The sequence below is a fragment of the Rhinatrema bivittatum genome, chromosome 2, assembly GCF_901001135.1.
Source record: "Rhinatrema bivittatum chromosome 2, aRhiBiv1.1, whole genome shotgun sequence".
In the NCBI taxonomy this organism is placed as follows: Eukaryota; Metazoa; Chordata; class Amphibia; order Gymnophiona; family Rhinatrematidae; genus Rhinatrema; species Rhinatrema bivittatum.
The window spans coordinates 301,588,895-301,603,649 of NC_042616.1; the positions used below are offsets into that span (position 1 = coordinate 301,588,895).

General features: G+C 42.8%; 1 protein-coding gene across 1 annotated transcript in view; it reads left to right on the forward strand.

Moving 5' to 3' along the window:
* The window catches only part of ADCY1 (adenylate cyclase 1), a 676,474-nt gene that overhangs the window by 572,003 nt on the left and 89,716 nt on the right, over positions 1–14,755 (forward strand). Inside the window, exon 17 of the mRNA XM_029587086.1 lies at positions 3,993–4,119. Within this exon, the coding sequence (XP_029442946.1) occupies positions 3,993–4,119 (127 nt within the window). The remainder of the gene's footprint in view (positions 1–3,992; positions 4,120–14,755) is intronic.

Below are 14,755 nucleotides of genomic sequence, written 5' to 3' on the forward strand. Positions count from 1 at the left end.
GCCTTGCATACTTACTCAAAGCTAGGTTATAGATTGGGATCCTGGTTACCACCTTGTCGTCTTCCTACTGGTTCTTTCCAGAAAACTGTCTTCCTCTTGGTAGGGCTGCAGGTGTTTTTCTTACTGTACAATACTGACTCATATATACAAGCCTGCAGAAGAGATATCACTTACATCACTGCATGGAAATAATATTAGTGTCTCAACAGGAACAGGGGATCACTATGAGCCAAAATAAAGAAGTAAATTAATGTCAGATATGGATGCCCTCCAGAATTATGGCTTCCAGTTGTCCTTCCTTGGTATCAAGGGGATGAAAGTGACAAGGTTGAAATACTTTAGGGGTGACAGTAGAAGATGTGTCTGCTTCAAAATAAGGAGTTATGGGAGAGATATAGAGGTGATACAGAGGAGAGGGAGAAATCAACAAAGTGAGAAGAGAAAGCAACATAGGAGAGATAACAACCCATATCTAAGTTCTTTAAAAAACTTATACACTTATATTTCCACAATGCAAATGTATTTCCAAGCATTAGATTAACAAAGGAGAAAGGTCTTTGCTATTATTGACATTATTAGCTTCTTTGAACTCTGCATTGTTTTTGGTTTGCATGCAGAACTCATCATTTCTGATGCTTTGAGGCCATAGCAGACGATGTCATCCAGCCATTGCATGGCGTATGCTACAGGGAGCTCATAGAGGAGGGAATGGTCAGATTCTTCCATGGGTCTCCCCCTTTCATGTTCCCTTCCATCATCATCCACATCCTTTCATGTCACTCTTTCAAGATCCTTACTGACAGGATAGGCAGAATCAAGCACTCATATCTGATTTTTATTCTCTCATGGAACCTTCTCTTCATTTCTAATCTCCTAGGGTTTATCTATTGTTTGATTTAATTTGGCTTGTATTCCACCTTTCAGGCATTTCAAAGCGGTATACATTACATTACATTCAAGTACTATAGGTAGTTCTCTGTCCCCCAGAGAACTTATAATCTATGGGCCTAACTGGAAGGTTATTTACCATGCAGTAACTGCTGTTTATCATATGCTAAATGGCCTAACGCAGGGATAATAACTTTGAGAGATGTAATCAGTAAGGCAACTAACAAATATTTTTAAAAATAAATAATGTGAGGCATTTAAAATGCCTTGCGTTATTCTTCCATCAGTATCACACATATTATAATGATCTGATTAGCATAATAATTAATAGCCGATACCATGCAAATCAAATAAAACAGCTTGTTTCAAAAATCACAAAAAAAAATTGAGTTGAAGATCAGCTACAACTCATTAGTTGTAGCTAATTTCCCTCAGGAGCATTAGAATGCTAATGAATGAGTAGCTCCTTCATGGTTCAGAAAAAGGTTGGGGGTCTCCATAGACCTCTTGTCTCATCCCCAACCACCCATGAACCCCCTGGAGGTGGCCTAGTGAAAATGAAGATTTTTGTAAGTTATAAATTCTTGGGCAGGTCCCACTTCCAAACCCGCAACCCCTCCCCTTTGGGTACAAAATGTGCCACCCCTCCCCCCCCCCCCCCGGAGGCTGGCCTTCCCACTCTAGCCCACCCTTCAAAACCTCCTTGCATTTACTATTGTAGCTTTGATGGTGTAGTGGGGCTCAGAGCGCCCTCTAGGCTCTGAGCCCATTGGTGGCCATGCCTTTGCTCCTATCATGTGATAGGAGCAGCTGGTGCCATTTTGGAAAATGGCCACCACTGGACTTGGGATGCTCTGAGCTCCCACTACAACACCAGGGCTACACTATTAAGAGCAGGAGGGTCTGAAAGGTGGGCTAGGTTCAGGGATGGAGGGGTCAACCTTTGAGTGGCAAATTGTTTACTCAGAGGGGAGGGGTTGTAGACAGGGCTTGCCCCAGAACTTTTAACTGTAAAAATATTAATTTTTTTCACTATAGCCACTTCCAGGGACAGTGGGGAGGGGGAGGGTCACAAAGGGTCTATTGAGACTCCTGAGGTTTATTTCTGCACCTGTGGGGGGGGGGGGGAGTTACCTTTAATACATGGCAGCTTCACAATCCCAAGGCTGTCATCACACATGTTGTACACTTTAAATAATTCCACAGTATCTTTCTGGGCCGTATTTTACCATCAAGGAAATACTGCAGGATTCACAAAGCGGCAGTACCAAGTATCACTGCTTTGTAAGTTTCAATGTTTTCCCTCTGGAAAAAATACCATGGCCAAGTAAATAATGCCCTAAGTTTGTACCTGAGGCAATGGAGGATAAAGTGACTTTCCCAAGATCACAAGCAGTCGCAGTGAGATTTGAACCACTGTTCTAACCATTAGGCTACTCTTAATAACTCTTCCATTTACCCCTTCAAAGCTGACAAGCAAACCTATGTACTGGGTTTACTTTGGTCTTCCAGTTTTGAAGCTCGCAGCTGGAGCCAGGAGGGAATTAGCATGCTCAGTTTAGCATGCATACACTATTTAACTTTTCCAATGCTATTTGACATTGTCAATCTATTTAGCAATTGCATTTTTAGTTAGCATGAACATAGGGCGCGTAACATTCAAAATAGCATGCGGACGCACTTTGGCACATGTGTGTCCGCCCGCACCCAGGGCCGCAATTATTTTATAACTTGTGTGCGAATATGCGTGCATGTTATAGAATAGCCTGAATGAGTGCACATATGCTTCTAATTTTAAGTGAGTGCACAAATCCTGCTTCTACTGCATAAATCAGTTTGTTTTTTTTTAAAAGGGGTGCATGCCCACGCCATTGCCAGTTTACCAGTTCACTCATCAGCTCACCCAGCTAACTGCTAGTCCTTTAATCTCCCCTCGTTTGATAATCTTACCCTCCCCAGTTACTCCAGACTCCCCAGTTACACGTCATCAATAGCAGAAATGAAGACAGGCGGCAGGGGACCTTGGCATGTGCCAGGCTGCGTAAGTATTTACGCACACATCTCTTGGCCAGGTCCTGAAATGACCATACTTTGCCCAGACCACATCCACGCCCTGCCCCTTTTTGGAAACCTTTGAGGTGTGCGTGCAGTGGGTTTTATGCGCGGATCTGGGCACTTTAAAAAATGCACTCAGTGCACGCGAGTCCAACTTCTTTGCTCATCCCCTAATTGATGCACACACTGGGCTTTTACATTTTAATACTGTAACACACTGTCAGGGTAATATTTTACCATACACTAGTTAAAATTTATTGCATCAAATGTTTAGGTACTTTAGCATGTAAGATAAAATTATCTGACATGCACACCAAAAAATGATTTGTGTGCATTTTCTTGTTGTCAATCATGAAAATCAAAAGTCACCATGAAAATAAGCATTAATATGATGTCAGATTAGACGTAGCTACAGGAGTATAATATAATCATAGCAGTATATCCTGACCACAGAAAATACGAGTACAATAGATGGGTTTATGATCAGGAGTCGCTAAATTACGATTTTTATTCCATCTTTCCATACCGTAAGAAATTTGCATGAGACCTTGGTTAATACATTATTATTTCACAATATCCCATGCTCTTCACTAAAATGGTTCAAAACTGTACAGCCTTACTAACTGGTTATACAAGGCAGTTCATTTTTGGCAATAGCTCTATAAGACAAGTGCAGTAGTTCTTAGCTAAGGTCTTTATGTGCTATAAACCAGTCTTTTTTTCAGGGTAATCCAAATATTGAAATTACTCTTGTTCTTCAGTGAAACGGAGAAAAATCTATTCATTGTATTTAGTTACCCGGAAAACAAGGCCTGTTTGGGAACCATGAGAATTGAAGTTAAGGATCACATGTTTGATGTAAAACATGGATCTCATTATTCACCAAAATTCAACGTTTTAGGGTTTACAGTTGTATAATTATATTTTCATTATCTTAAACCAATAATCCCATATGTCACAATGAAATTCATATTGACCATATTGCAAACTGTATTTTTATTTAAGAAAGTGTTATAATTTTTCTTTATGTGTTCTTTGCTGTTTTGAAGGGGAGGCTCAATCTATATGCGTGGCTATGAACCTATGCTAGCCATTTTGCTGTTTTCCTGCGCTTTGGCACTTCACTCCAGGCAGGTGGACTTGAAATTACGTCTGGACTACCTCTGGGCTGTGCAGGCAAGACAATTTTTTGTGTATGCATATATATATATATGTATTTACCGTATATATATAGACAAGACAATACATGCTTGAGATGTTGCATTCCTAATTTCTTGTGAATAAAAGCGTCGTCTAACTATACATGTAGTAAAGTTTGAGGTTTGTTGTCATAGCAAACAGTAATAGTGCTTAGGCCAGCTCTTGGGAGTATCCTAGCTCCGTGCCGAAGCTAGCCTTTAGCCAATATGGCCCGGCCATAGGCACCAGATCAGAAGGGCACTGCCGGCCACACTGGAACAGAGGCAGATCAAAGCCTCTTAAGCGGCAGCACAGCTGCTACAGCTTCCCTCCCTCCCTGGACTAACGGTACTTCTAATGTGCTAAGACACTTGCAGCCACGCAGGCACAGTGCTAAGAACGTGTGAAACAGAAGCATGGCCGACAGTCATCGGCAAAGAAGCAGGTACTGCTGCCTGCCTAAGAGGACCCTGGGCAATCTAATTAGCACCGGCACGCCGATACTGTGTGACCTGCTGCTAAAAAGGAGCACGTGGCAAGGGACAGTCTATCGCTGACACTTCAGGCTTTGCAGACCTCGCAGAGCGGTGCAGGCGGCCGGCAGGAAAACGCTTGGGGAGGGGCATCCCCTATTTGGCTTGCGATGGGGATGTTGCTTGTGTTAAGGGAAGCGAGACAAGGTGGTGTCAGAGGGACAAAAGAGAGAGAGATGTTCCTGGGAGGGAGAGGGGATGTTCGTGGCAGTGTGAGGGAATGGGAAATGCTAAACTGGCTGGAGGGGAGACTGGAAGAGAAAGAGGGACACTGGGGTTGGGGAGAAAGAAAAGGTAGATATTGATGCTGGCATGGAAGAGAATGGGTAGACAGAGATGGGGATACTGGTGCTAGATTGGGGGGGCAGGATCGGGGGGGGGCAATGGAGGTTTGATGGGGAGAACAGGATCGAGTGGGGGACACTGGTGCTGGCCTGGGCAGTGTGAGAGCCTGTGTGTGTATGTGTGTGAGTGTGCACATACATGAGAGATTGAGGTGAGGTATTTTGTTAATGTGTACTTTCTTTATAGGGATCTTTAGAAGCCTGACTTGCTCTATTTTCCTACTAGGAGGTGATTAGGGGTTTTGGGATTTTGCATTATTACCTTTTCATAGGTAGGGTTGTTATTGTTTGAGTGCTGGCAGTTAGTGATGTTTTGTATGGGGGGTTTACTATTTTGTAATTTAGTTAAGTTGTGGCTTTCTGAGGATCAACCCTATACCCACAACACCTATTACAATAGGCCTAATATCATATGAGTTCCAATTGTCTTGTTTACTTTTTTGCAGGGTTTTCTGGTTGGTGCCACAGCAGTGCATGTAAATATAATATACATGTTGTGATATTTTTGTTCATTTTCATATAAAATCTTAATATAAATGCATAACTTTTAACTGTGTTGGAGAGTTTGGGGCTGGCTGTGTGAGTGTGTGTACAAGACTGTAAGTTTTTCCTAAGTTGCCCAATACCCTTGCACCAGTCTAGTTCTGGCTGCAGTGGCTCGATGTGGGAAAGCAGGAATCCGTCTGGAACTGTGCTACTTTGAGCCAGGCTCTTCCCAGTCTCACACTTGGCCAGGATTTAATTTTCTTTTCTTTTTGTTAAGCCATGGAGGAAGCTGGCAGAATGGATCACTTCTGGTTCCCCCTTCCTTGGAATTAGTTGGCAGAGCAGAGCTTACAGAACCGTAACAGCAGCATTCTGTGTGGCACGCAGTCTGTGAATGTGCTGGGGTGAGGCCCTGAAAAGTGGAGGCAAGATACTATCATAGAAAGGGCGGGGTGAGCCAGGAAGAAGTACCTGTGCAATGTTGGTATATCTTCTGTCAGCGATGGCTGGGCTTTGAGAGGAGCAGCTGGCTATGTATTCAATGAGTCTCTGGGAGAGAGAGGGTGCTGAGGAAAGGCTGGCAACAAGCAAGAATTTTTACATAATGATATGGCAGTTCTGGGGCAGGATGGCCCTTGCCGAGTGAGAATATGAGCAGCAGCACAACAGCAAATGTCTTTGTGCGTGTGTCTGAGCCACACTGGTTGGAAGTGTTGTTGTCTCATTACTTAGCAACTAGTTCATCATTTGATTGTTGGCAAGTAACTTTAACACCAGACCAGGATATATATGAGAGATGTAACCAAACGTGTGTGTGCGGAGGGGACAACAGATTACATGGATGGAAGGGGGATTGCAGCTCAGCTTTTTTTGTTGTTGTTGTTTTTTTTTATTTTTTATTTTGCCATTTCAGGTATATTACAATCATATAATCACAAGAATAGAGATTCCAAATATCTTAATCCTTAGTACTACAAACTTAACATTCATTCATATTTCATATCACATCTCTAATTACACAAGGGAAATTTTGGAGCCAAAATGTAAATTCAAAGAAAATTATAGGAGCTCAACATTCAATACAATTTAAGGAATAAACCTCTGCATGAGATCCCATCCCCCTATTTTATAGGCTTCACACTTCACCCTTTCCCATCAAGAAAACTCCTCAACTGTTCCGGTTCTAAGAAAATATACTTCTGATCCTGAAATTTTAGTAAACATTTACACAGGTATCTTAGTACCATACTGGCCCCTTGAGTTACTACTTCAGTTCTCATTTGTAGAAATTTCTTCCTGCGCTCCTGTGTAGGACCGACTATGTCGGGATAAACCCATACTTGTTGCCCATAATATTGGGCCCCTCTGCTTCTAAAGAAAAATTTTAAGAAAAGGTTCCTGTCCTGCTCAAACGCAAACGAGACCAATAAGGTACCCCTCACATTAATTTCTGTCTGTAAAGACATCTCAGTCATATCAGTAATATTTATTGACTTGTTGTTATTCCTGCTTCTCCCCCTTTCGAAGGCATAAATTTCCTAGATAAGAAAAAGGCTTTGATTATTACAGGTATAATTTCCTTAGGTATTTTAATACACTTTCATGTATTCTTTAAACATTTTAAGAGGAGACATTTTCTTAATAATAGGAAAACTAACAACCCGCAAGTTTAAATAATGAAGGTGTTATGCATCCCATCCGCGCCCGGCCAGCGCACAGGCCTGCTTACCTTCATGGTTCCACGGCAGGTCCTGGGTCGGCCTCCCTAGCGGTTGCTGCTAGTGCGTCCAGGCCCCGGCATCCCGCGGCGGCGGCCGCCGGGCCTTCCACTGCACACGAGGCCTCACACTGGAGCTCGGCGTCCTCGGCTGTGTCGGCTACGCCCCTACGCACAGGCGCACAGACCGCCTGGCCTCTTGTAGGGCCAAGGGCGTGTCCTAGCTCCATGGCGTGCCCTGATTGATTCCCCATTATAAGGAAGTCATTGCTTGATCTTCCTTGCCTTGGCAATCGGGTCGGCGTTTGTGATAGATTGTCACTGCGTTTGTTGCTTTCTCCTGTCTTGTCCTAAATCTCGTTCCAGGATCCTTCTGTTCCAGTTCTGTTCCTGCCTTTTTCTTGCTTCCTAGTACTCCAACGTACTCCTGTTCCTGTTCATCTGTTCATCTACCCAGGTAGTACCCCGGACTGTCTTACTGGTACTGACCTCGGCTTGTTCCTTGACCTGCCTGCCTGTCTGCTGCCTGCCTCCTGCCTCCTGACTCCAGTTCGTCTCTCAACTCGCCTGCCTGCTACCTGCCTCTGATCTCAGTCCATTCCTCGACTCGCCTACCTGTTGCCTGCCTCTGATTCCAGTCTGTTCGACATGCCTTTCTGCTGCCTGCCTTCTGACCTCGGCCTGACTGTAACCTCGTCTGACCTCTGGTACATGACTTCTGCTTGCTGACCACTCCTCGGACTGACTCCTGGACTTTGACCTGTGCCTGTCTGACTACATCCCTAGATTCTGGCTCTGTTCCTTGCCTTGTCATCACCCATGCTCTTCTGGTCATCCTTGTTACATCGAACCTGACCGCATTCCCCTTCTGCCTGTGGGCACGCTGGGCTTCCATCCTTCCAGGAGACCCTGCAAGGCCCACCTAAGTCCAAGCGGCCCGGATCCCTATGGGCTCCTCCCGGGAGGACTTCAGGCTTCCAGTGGTGAAGCTCTTTCTAGCCTCTGTCTCCTCCAGTGCTCCGCTCCCCTGGGGGCAGTTGCTTCCTGGTCCCTACCAGGAGGCAGTTCTCCACTGACTCAGGACAAGAGTCCACCCCCGAGCACAATAGAAGGGAGTTTTCAATATTTTCAAACTTTCTTTCCGCTAGGCTTGCAGATTTAATTAGGTTAACTTGAACATTTTCTGTTTTCAATGATTTTTCTTCCAGTTGCTCAATTTTCTTTTTTTGTAAACTAACAGTTTTTTCAGTGTTCAGTACCCTTTTATTAGTCTCCAGGACCACCTGTGTCATGGTTGATTGATATAGCCGACTCAATAGAAACTAAAGTGTTCCATAGCGAGTCCATTGTAATAATAGGTGGTTTTTGCAATGAAAATATTGGTCCAGGTTTTAACATTACCGGTTCTTGTACTGTGAAGCTTTCCTTGTTGTCCCGTGCTGGTGCGTGCCATCAGTGGGGGTCTAGAAGTCAAGGTAGTCCTTCCAACCGGAGCTCCTCTATCTCCCTCTTCCGCACCCACTTTACCTCCTCCGTCAGAATCCAGGGTCAGTGACTCTCTCCTTTTCCCACCTAGAGCTCGTGATGTTTTCTCCAATTCGACCTGCATCTGACCTCAGGGCAGTGACAGCGTCTCAGGAGCTCCCGGGCTTAGCGAGTTCCTTTTGGCCATGGCAAGAGAGCCGAGCTCCTGCCTCTCTCCCAATGCGACCCTTGCTTCCGGCATTTTCGGGGTTACCTCAAAAAAGCTCTCAATCTTAGTTTGTTGGATCCTTCACTTTTATCAGGTAAGTTGTTCTTTAACTTAGCTTTACGCTTAGTATGAGGCATCTTGAAGAGAATCCAGCATCAGCAAAGTAAATCCAGAGGAAATCAGTAACAGGTATAAGAGAGCTCCTTCGGCGTGTCTCATGCATTGGCCATCTTGGCAGGATTGCAGCTCAGTTTGCTCACCCCTGGTCTAAGGTGTGCGTCTAAGGTGTGCTGTTTAGAAAAATCTGAAATTTTTTGGAGATTTGTTTCTAACCTGCCAGGCTCCAGGTCACATGATGTACCTCTTAAGGTAAGACAGTGTGGTTTTGGGGGCTGTTGAAGCATGTGCTGCATAGAAAGTACACGACTGAGTCACAGATATCCCATGTGCTGGTTCTGAAAAATATCCCCAGGCTGATATTGTCCTGCAATCTGGTCCTGCTCCAGACACTACATCCTACAAAGACCTCTTCCTCAGTGACCAGCTCCTAATCCTCGTGGAGCACTCTCTTTTATACTTTTCAGTATACATATCTCTTAGAAGGGCCACACAGTCATGCAAGCAGCATACACCTTCCCTTGCACTTCAGATGAACCTTTAGGAAAACTAGAATGTTTCCCATGTTTACCATGTAATCTATTAATTTATGATTCAACTGTGCCATCTGGTGGCCAGTAGGGCCATATAAACATTAAATTATTGCATTTTCCATTATCTGGGAGTATGGGAAGTGTAGGCTTTGTGAATGATCGCATATTGGTACCTTTAATGACTGTTAATTCTGAGAAAACATTGAAATCATTATAAGTAATGACTTGAGAATCAGGTACAATTACCTACATAGAAGTTTAGGGGAAAAGGGGTGGGTATTCCAGCTATCTAAGGGGGTCATTTTCTATTGATATCGCACGCAAAAAGGGACTTTTCGCGTGCTAGATAGGGGCGGAGTCGGGGCAGAGTTGGGACTGGAAGAGGAAAGTCGGGGTGCCGTCGGGGCGGACGCGGCAGTAATTTCACTGGCGGCGATATGGTAAGACCCGTTATCGCTGCCAGTAGTGAGTCCAATAGCACCACCTTTCACGGTGGTGCTATTGGGTGCGAAAGCCAGCAGCGATAACACCGCAGTGGTGCGATCGCTGCTGGCTTTCACAGTCCCACCCCCTGCTTCTCCCCCCCCCCCCTGTTTTGCCCCCCCCCCCCCGCCCCTGTTATCGCGGGGATTCAAAAAGCCATGCGATTTTAGAAAATCCAGGCCTAAATTGGGAATATGAGACAAGGGGCTAAGGAGGAGTCATGTAGGCACACTGATCAGGGAAGAATAGGAATGAGTACTATGTGTGGGGAGATTCATTCTTTTTGGTCAGTTAGCAATACCTTCAGTTCATATATTCAAGAAAATGGGCATTCTGGGTATAGGTAGGGACCTTGTTTTCAGTTTTTATTTTGTTTTTGCAGGGAATTTATAAATGTTTATTATAATGAACAAAACCAGGATAAAATCTGTGGAAAAAAAAAAGAGTCAGAAAATGGACATAAATAAACCTGGAAGTGAGGTAAACCTCAAACAATTTTCAGAAAAATATGCTGGTAAGGAGCCAGCTAAACTAAAATTAAATAAGGCGATGGAGCTTAATGGGATACATCCAAGGGTATTAAGAGATCCTTGGGATCTTCTGGCAGCTTTACTGCTGACTTTTTCAATGCTTTTTAAATGTCAGGAGTAGTGCTGGAGGACTGGAGAGAGACTGATTTGGTTCATCTTCACAAAAGAGGAAGAAGTAAAGAGGAGACTGGAAACTAAAAGCCAGTTAGTCTGACCTCTGTGATAAGGAAATTAATGAAGTTGCTGCTAAAACAGAGGATAGTGCAGTTGCTGGAATCCAATGGATTACAAGATCCAAGGGAGCATGGTTCTAACATAGGTTGGTCTTGTCAGATGAATCTGATCAATTTCTTTGACTGTCTGACCAGAGAGTTGGATTGGAGAAGAACGTTCGATGTAGTGTACTTGGAATTCAGAAGACCTTTCATATGCTTCCACATATAAGACTTATAAATAAACTGAGTATCCTTGATATGGGCCCTAAAGTGACTGACTGGGTTAGAAACTGGTTGAGAGGGAGGCTAAAATGGATAATGGTAAATTGAGCTTACCCTGAGGAGAGGTGTGTCACAGGGATTGGTCCTTGGACTAGTTCTTTTCAAATTTTTCTAAAGTGCTACTGTGGAAGGAGTTTGGGGAATGATCTGCCTTTTTTGGATGATACCAAAATCTGCAACAGAATAGATAGCTAGGTAAGTGTGGAAAATGTGAGGAGGGATCTATTGAAGCTTAAGGAATTGTCTAGAATCTGGCAGCTGAGATTTAATGCTAAAACAATGCAGAGTCATATATTTGGGCTGCAGAATCCCATGGGAGCGGTACAGTCTAGGGGTAAAATAATTCTATGCACAAATCAAGACCAGGATCTGGGGGGTTGTCTTATCTGATGATCTCAAGTTAGACAAATAGGTGCATAAGGTGATACAAAAGTCAGAATGATATTTGGATGCAGGGAGAGGAATGGTCACCAGAAAAAAAGAGGTGATATGGCCCCTGTGTAAGACCCTAGTGAGACCTCATTTGGAATACCATAAACAGAAGACTGCACCTTTAAAAGGATGTAAACAGGATAGAGTCCATGCAGAGGATAGCTAGTAAAATGGTCATTGGTCTTCATTGCAAAGTACATAGGGCAGACTTGTTTATTTTATTTATTCATTTTAGATTTTTATATTCCACTTTTCAGTACTTCAAAATGGATTACATTCAGGTATTGTATACCCAAAAGGAAATGTGAGATAGGGGAAATATGATAGAGACACTTAAATTTTATCTCAAAGGTATCAATGCAGAGGAAGTGGGGTCTCTTTCAATGGAAAGGAGATTCAGGAACAAGGGGCTATGGAATACAGATGAAAGGGACTGAGGAGTAATCTAAGAAAGTATTTCTTTACTGAAAAGATGGTGGATGCATGGACAGTATCTAAATTCAAGAAAGCTTGAGACAAGCAGATGGGATTACTGAAGGAGTAGTAAGGATTGCAGATCTGAGTATGGATGGGCAAACTAAATAGTTCATATAGGGGTAGATTTTAAGACCTGCACGCATGCGTCCATGTGCACGCACTACCTGGCTCATATACACGGACACTCATGCAAGGGAGTGCACATTAGTGCAGCTTGCATGCACCGAGGTCCATGGCCTTGACCAGTTCCCTCCCAGTCCGCTCCGATACCTCTGAGATAAAATTTAAGTGGCTCTTTCATATTTCCCCTATCTCACATTTCCTCTTGGGTATACAGTACCTGAATGTAATCCACTTTGAAGTACCGAAAAGTGGAATATAAAAATATAAAATAAATAAGTCTGCCCTTTGTAATTTGCAATGAACACCAATGACCATTTTTCTAGCTATCCTCTGGATGGACTCTATCCGATTTCGCAGTGGACTGGGAGGGAACGCCCCAACCCCCTAAACTAACCTCCCTTCCCCTAACCTATCCACCCCCTAACCCTAAGCTAGTCCCCCCAAAATCTTTTTCTTACCTCTTGCCCCTGCTCGGGGCAGGCACAGGTTGCGCGCACCAGCACCCTGCCGGCATGTGATCCCCCGGCACAGCGGCAAATGGCCATTGTGCTGGAGGCCTCTAGCCCCGCCCCTTTTTCGAAGCCCCGGGACTTACATGCGTCTTGGGGCTTTACGCGCATGGCCGGGCCTTTTAAAATAGGTCCGGTGTGCATAAGACCTCCTATGCATGTAAATCCACGGGATTTACGTGGGTAGGCTTTTGAAAATCTGGCCCATAATCTTTATCTGATGTCATGTTTCTATGTTTCTATTATGTAAATTGATTACATTAAACTACATATTCCCAAACTAACTCTTAGATCCCAGAATAAAGGCTTAATAGAAATCCCGACATAAGAAATTCTCAACTCACACAAACTAGAGACTGAGCAAATTCAATTGCTGGCCCAAAGCTATGGAACTCAATGCCAGAGAATTTTTGAACAATAACAAACCATAAGAAATTTAAGAAAGACCTGAAAACTTGGCTATTCACTAATGCCTACTGTTTGACTGATATATTCAACTCACCTTGACACAGATAACCAAAATTTGTCCTGAACAATACCCCCTTATTCTTACTCACTCCCCCCATAATCTAACTATGATTGCATGTTATGTGTATGTCTTTGAAATACACTCTTAGCTTTAGAATGTTTACCCTGTTCACCTGTGTGGTTGCCTATCTTTGTAATTCATCTTATGTTTGTGAGTGCCAACCCTGTACATCATTGTGAAATAATGATTCTCACATGGAATGACAGTATATAAAACACTCAAATAAATAAATAAATAATCACTATTGCCAAGCAATCCTACCACTTTAACTTCTAGAACCAGATCCCGTCTCATAGTGAAGACTAGATCTAGAGTAGTACCCCACTCTCGTTGGTTCCAGGACTAGCTAATCCATGAAGCAGTCATTTAAGACATCTAGAAATTTCACCTCCTTAGCATGTCCTGATGAGGCATTTACCCACTCAGTACTGGGGTAATTGAAATCTTCAATTGCATAATCTGTTGCCTTTTCTGATTTTTGTTAGCATTTCACTATCTGTCTCTTCATTTTGGCCAGGTGGGTGATGGGATACCCCCACTGCTTTACTCTTCCCCATCATACTTGGAATTTATATCCATAGAGATTTCCCATTACTTTCTGTTTCCTGCAGAACTTTTATCCTGTTTGATTCTATGCAATCCTTAACATATAATGCTACCCCTCCACCAATTTCACCTGGCCTATGATTTTAATATCATTTGCATCCTGGTATTACAGTATCCAATTGGTTATCCTCTTTCCACCGGGTCTATGAGTTGGTAACAATGACTACATCTGTGCTCAGTGCCAAAGATTCCAACTCTCCAATCTTTTTTTTAACACTTCTGATATCTATCTATTTATTTATTTATTTATTTATTTATTTATTTGAAACCCTTTATTACCCAAACCATCCAATGTTCGGGGCATGTTATAAAAATACGATCATAATCAAGTAAAATAAAAAGACATTTATAAAAAAAAACATTAAGAAAATATACATAATATAAAAAGTGGAATAAGAAAGGGACTGGTCTGAAAGTTAAGACCTAAGAAGACAAAAGAGCATACAGAATATATAAAACAAAACTGTTAAAACTAAAATGAAAGGTCGCCTAGAAGTAAGATCTAAATGAGGAGAGGGAGGGAGGGTAGTAAGATAAAATAAGGGCCTGGAGATTAAAGTTCATATAGATCTTTAAAGGCTTGCCTGAAGAGATGATTGTTATGAATGAGACTTTGTAAAGTGGATAGGATTTTATATTGGATTCTCCAGTGTATTGGGAGCCAATGTAGGGTAAATAGAACTGGGGAAATATGTTTGTGCAGTTTTGTATTGGAAAGCGAGCAGCTGCGTTTTATACCAACTGAAGAAGTTGAATAGATGATTGAGGTAATCCATCGTAAAGGGAATTACAGTAATCAATACCTATAAGTAATAATGATATCTTATGTTCTTCTTATGTAAGGAAAGTGCGAAAAGCAGTTGGATCAAGTAATGGCTTGATATATTTTAAAAGATGCAATTTATAAATCGACGATTTCACTAAAGATTTGATGTGAGTATGCATATCTAATTTTGGGTCAAAGATAACACCAAGATTATGAACATTCTTGGAAATGTTGATGGTTGTATTATTAAAGGGAATA